The sequence below is a fragment of the Muntiacus reevesi genome, chromosome 3, assembly GCF_963930625.1.
Source record: "Muntiacus reevesi chromosome 3, mMunRee1.1, whole genome shotgun sequence".
NCBI classification, from domain to species: domain Eukaryota; kingdom Metazoa; phylum Chordata; class Mammalia; order Artiodactyla; family Cervidae; genus Muntiacus; species Muntiacus reevesi.
Genome location: NC_089251.1, coordinates 181841953 through 181845467, shown reverse-complemented (window position 1 = coordinate 181845467; position 3515 = coordinate 181841953). Strand labels below are relative to the sequence as shown.

At 53.8% G+C, this 3515-nt stretch overlaps 1 protein-coding gene across 1 annotated transcript; it reads right to left on the bottom strand.

The window, feature by feature from the left end:
* Positions 1-267: 267 nt before the first annotated feature.
* On the bottom strand, positions 268-2677 carry CITED2 (Cbp/p300 interacting transactivator with Glu/Asp rich carboxy-terminal domain 2). Its single transcript, XM_065931254.1, has 2 exons — positions 2429-2677; positions 268-1964 (listed from the first exon to the last, which is right to left on the bottom strand). The coding sequence occupies exon 2, from the start codon at positions 1954-1956 to the stop codon at positions 1135-1137; it is 822 nt and encodes a 273-aa protein (XP_065787326.1). The 5' UTR covers positions 1957-1964; positions 2429-2677; the 3' UTR covers positions 268-1134.
* Between the last annotated feature and the right edge of the window lie 838 nt (positions 2678-3515).

The following is a 3515-nucleotide window of genomic DNA, read 5'->3' as shown; positions in this document are numbered from 1 at the left end:
AGATGATGGCAATTAAGAAAAAAAAAATTGCTCTTTGACAACTTTGCAGCTTTTGATTAAACCACACCAAGAGGCATGTTACAGTGATAACAATGAAGCATTATGCCAATTATGTTAAATCCTGCTCTCCACTTTAAGCTCATCATGACCTGTTTTAGTGTCCTGTAATTTATCCTTTGGAATGCTGACTCTCCTCAGTAGTGTTCAAGAGGAAAAAACAAAGCCGCCAAAGGGAATAACCACCCCCAAATGACTTCTAGAAACAAGTATTTCTTAACTTTTTATTGACATTGGCAAATTAAAATAGAATAAATTAACAAGTATTTTTTCAAAAAAATGTTTTGTACAAAAATACTGTCAAAATTTCCTAAAAAGCTTTCAACACAGTAGTATCTTTTCATGTACTGAATATAACTATTAGCACAGTGTCAAAAATGTTGAAGACAGAAACAAAATAAAAATCTGTGAAATGTTTGCCACTGACGACATTCCACACCCTATTATTGTCTGTACATATGGGGGAGGGGGACAGCCACCTTGAAAGTGAACAGTTATGACTTTTCCTGATCCAGAATGGTTTGGCCCACATCTGTTTAATCTTCCAGTTAAGCATATTTTAAAAATTAGTCTGTACTCAAATGCATAGTTAAAAATATGAAGCGAGATGGCAGAGTTTGTGCAGTAATATCTGCCGTTCAAAGTTCATGCAACCAACTAATGCAATTTTTCCTTTTCCTTGTAAATCTGAATGCAGTTCAGTCATTTGAAACCATCTACAAAATCCACAAGATTAAGCAGTTTGCCAAGATTAATATCTAACAGTTGAGCACTGGAGAAAGTGAGGAAATAAGGAGTAAAAACAAACAACAAAAAGACCCAAGTTAGCTAGGTATTTCAACTACATAAGGGAGGTGAATGTCCAGGCTACAAAAACGAAACAAAAACAGAAAAGAAAAAAAAAGTGGCAGCAATTTTTTAAACCAATTTGTACAAGTTTATAGTTTACTTTGTTTCCAAGTTCTCAAACCTTTCACGCTCTGAAAAGTGAGATACTGTGTCTAAAGGGAATGTTTTTTTAATTCACACCGAAGAAGTTGGGGGATTTGATTTTTTTCCGCCGGGGTTTCGATCGAGTCAACAGCTTACTCTGCTGGGCTGTTGTTTGCACACGAAGTCCGTCATAAAATCAAACTCGTTTTGCCCCAGCCAGAGTTCGGGCAGCTCCTTGATGCGGTCCAAACCCATTTCTATCACTAAGGACATGAGCACTTCCTCGTCGATGAAATCAGTGTCTATGACATTGGGCGGCAGCACTGCAGCAGGGACGTGGGCCACGGAGGCGGGCATGTTGCTGCTGCTGCCGCCGCCGCTGCCGCCGCCGCTATTGCTGCTGCCCGCGCCGCCGCCCGAAGTGCCCGCGGAGCCGCCGGGGGTGCTGCTGCCGCCCGAGCCGCCGGGGGTGCTGCTGCCGCCGCTGTGCTTGGGGTTGCAATCTCGGAAGTGCTGGTTTGTCCCGTTCATCTGGTGGCCCGCAGCAGGGTGCAAATCCGGCATGTAGTGGTTGTGGGGGTAGGGGTGATGGTTGAAATACTGGTTGTTGAGCTTCTGCAGCTGCATGCTAGCTGGCAGGGAGCCTCCCTGGCTGGCCACCGGGGGGCCCATGAACTGGGAGTTGTTAAACCTGGCCGCGGGGGCCAGCGCGCTCGGGGGGTGCCCTCCGTTTACAGTCCCCGGCCCCATCGCGTGCCTGATGCCGCTCGAGGCATTCATGTTGCTCGCGCCGTAGTGTATGTGATCGCCCATCAGGGCGTTGAAGGCGTGTTGGGGCTGCTGCTGCTGGTGATGATGGGGGCTCGGGAACTGCCCCATACCCATGCGGTGGGCAGGGTGGTGGTGCAGCCCGTTGGTGCCGTCGGGGAAGCGCCCGTGGTTCATGGCCATCATATGGTCTGCCATTTCCAGTCCTGCAAGTGAAAAGGGCAGACGGTAAGACCCGAGCCACACGTGTCGCCCACCACGGCGCACCCCACTTTTCCTCTCCTCTGGCTCCCAGGTTCATCCGACGCGCTTAAGCTGAGAATCCTCATCCCGAGGATCCCACTAGGAGCCTGTGCACCCGGGCTGCCCACCAAGGAAGACCTGCCATCCACAACAGAAGATCTGCGCGCTGCACAAACAGCTCTTTCCCCTGCGATCCGGCGGGGGACCCAAGCCCACACCCCCCTCTGGCTCCCCAAAGTCGCCTAATAAAGGAAGTGCCCCATAGCCCAGCCGCGAACTTCAGGCATTAAATCAGCCCTCTTCATCCTGTTGTTGCACATCCTGTTGTTATTCCCCAGCTCCGCCTCGCGCTCTTCCTCCGGGCAAACCCAGCCCTCGGAGGACTGGCCTGGCAGGAGCCCCAGCCAGCTTCGCCCGCCGCACTTACCTTCCGTCCTTGCGATTTCTGCTCTGAAGACCGAGGGCGGGATCGTCGGGTCCAGGACCGGCTCAGCAGCACATAGAGGGGGCCTTCCTGGCGTGCAAGGCGCTCGCAGTCGCGAAGTCGGCGCCGAAGTCTTGCAGCAGTCGCTGGGGCAGGATCGGAGCCGTTCCCTTTTATTTCCCCTCTGCTGCACTCACAGCTCGGCGAGACCGCCCGGCAGCTGCCAACAATGAGCTGTGTTTCTTGGGGCTTTGGCCACAGTTAATATAAGGGATTTCAGGAAGGGCGGAGCGAGAGCCTCCCCGGCGGGCGGCGGGCAAACGCGGATTCCGGAACCTCAGGCACGCGGGACCGGGCTGGGCAGCCGCGTCCCCGCGGCCGGAGGCACGTGCGCAGAGCCTGCGGGCCCAGGCGCCGCCCCGCTGCCCCCCGATTCTGGTTTCTTCCTGGCCCACAAATACCAGGCCAGACCGCCCCCGGCGCAGAAAGTCCTCCCTGGACGCTCAGCCCGAAGGTAGCGCCCGCCGCGAGAGAAACTAGGAAAACTCACCGGCCCCCTCTGGCCGAATCCCCTGCTTCGAGCTCACCTAGCGACCTGGACTGCTTTCTGTGGGAAAATAGGGTTCACACAGCGCCCCCTGTTTAGCGCCTTTCTGCCTCCTCGGCTTTGCAAAAGCCTACCCAGCTTGCAAAGAAGGGCTGTGTTTACCCGAGTGGGTTTTCAAGACCCGGGCAAATAATGCCCCCTCCCCTGTGCGCGCTTTCCTGGACTGTGCCTTTGTGTTTTTATAGGAGCAGTAGGTAAACCTGATCTAGACATTCTGCGTGTAGATGCATTTCCTCCACTCCTTTCAAGGACAGGAACTGGGGGCGGGGAGCGGCAGCGGCGGCCGCTGCAGGTGGACCGAGCGCGTTCGCGGGCTCGGCCGCCTCCGCTCCAGCGCCTGGGAATCCGGTCCGTGCTTTGGCGGCTGCTCTCCGCTCCCGGGGTACGTGTGCTTCTGCTAAGTTTGCGTTTGCAGCCCTTGGTAGCTTTGGCATCCGAGCTGAGGCGTCTCTGCTCTGTAAACAAACTCAGCGATCCTCGTCC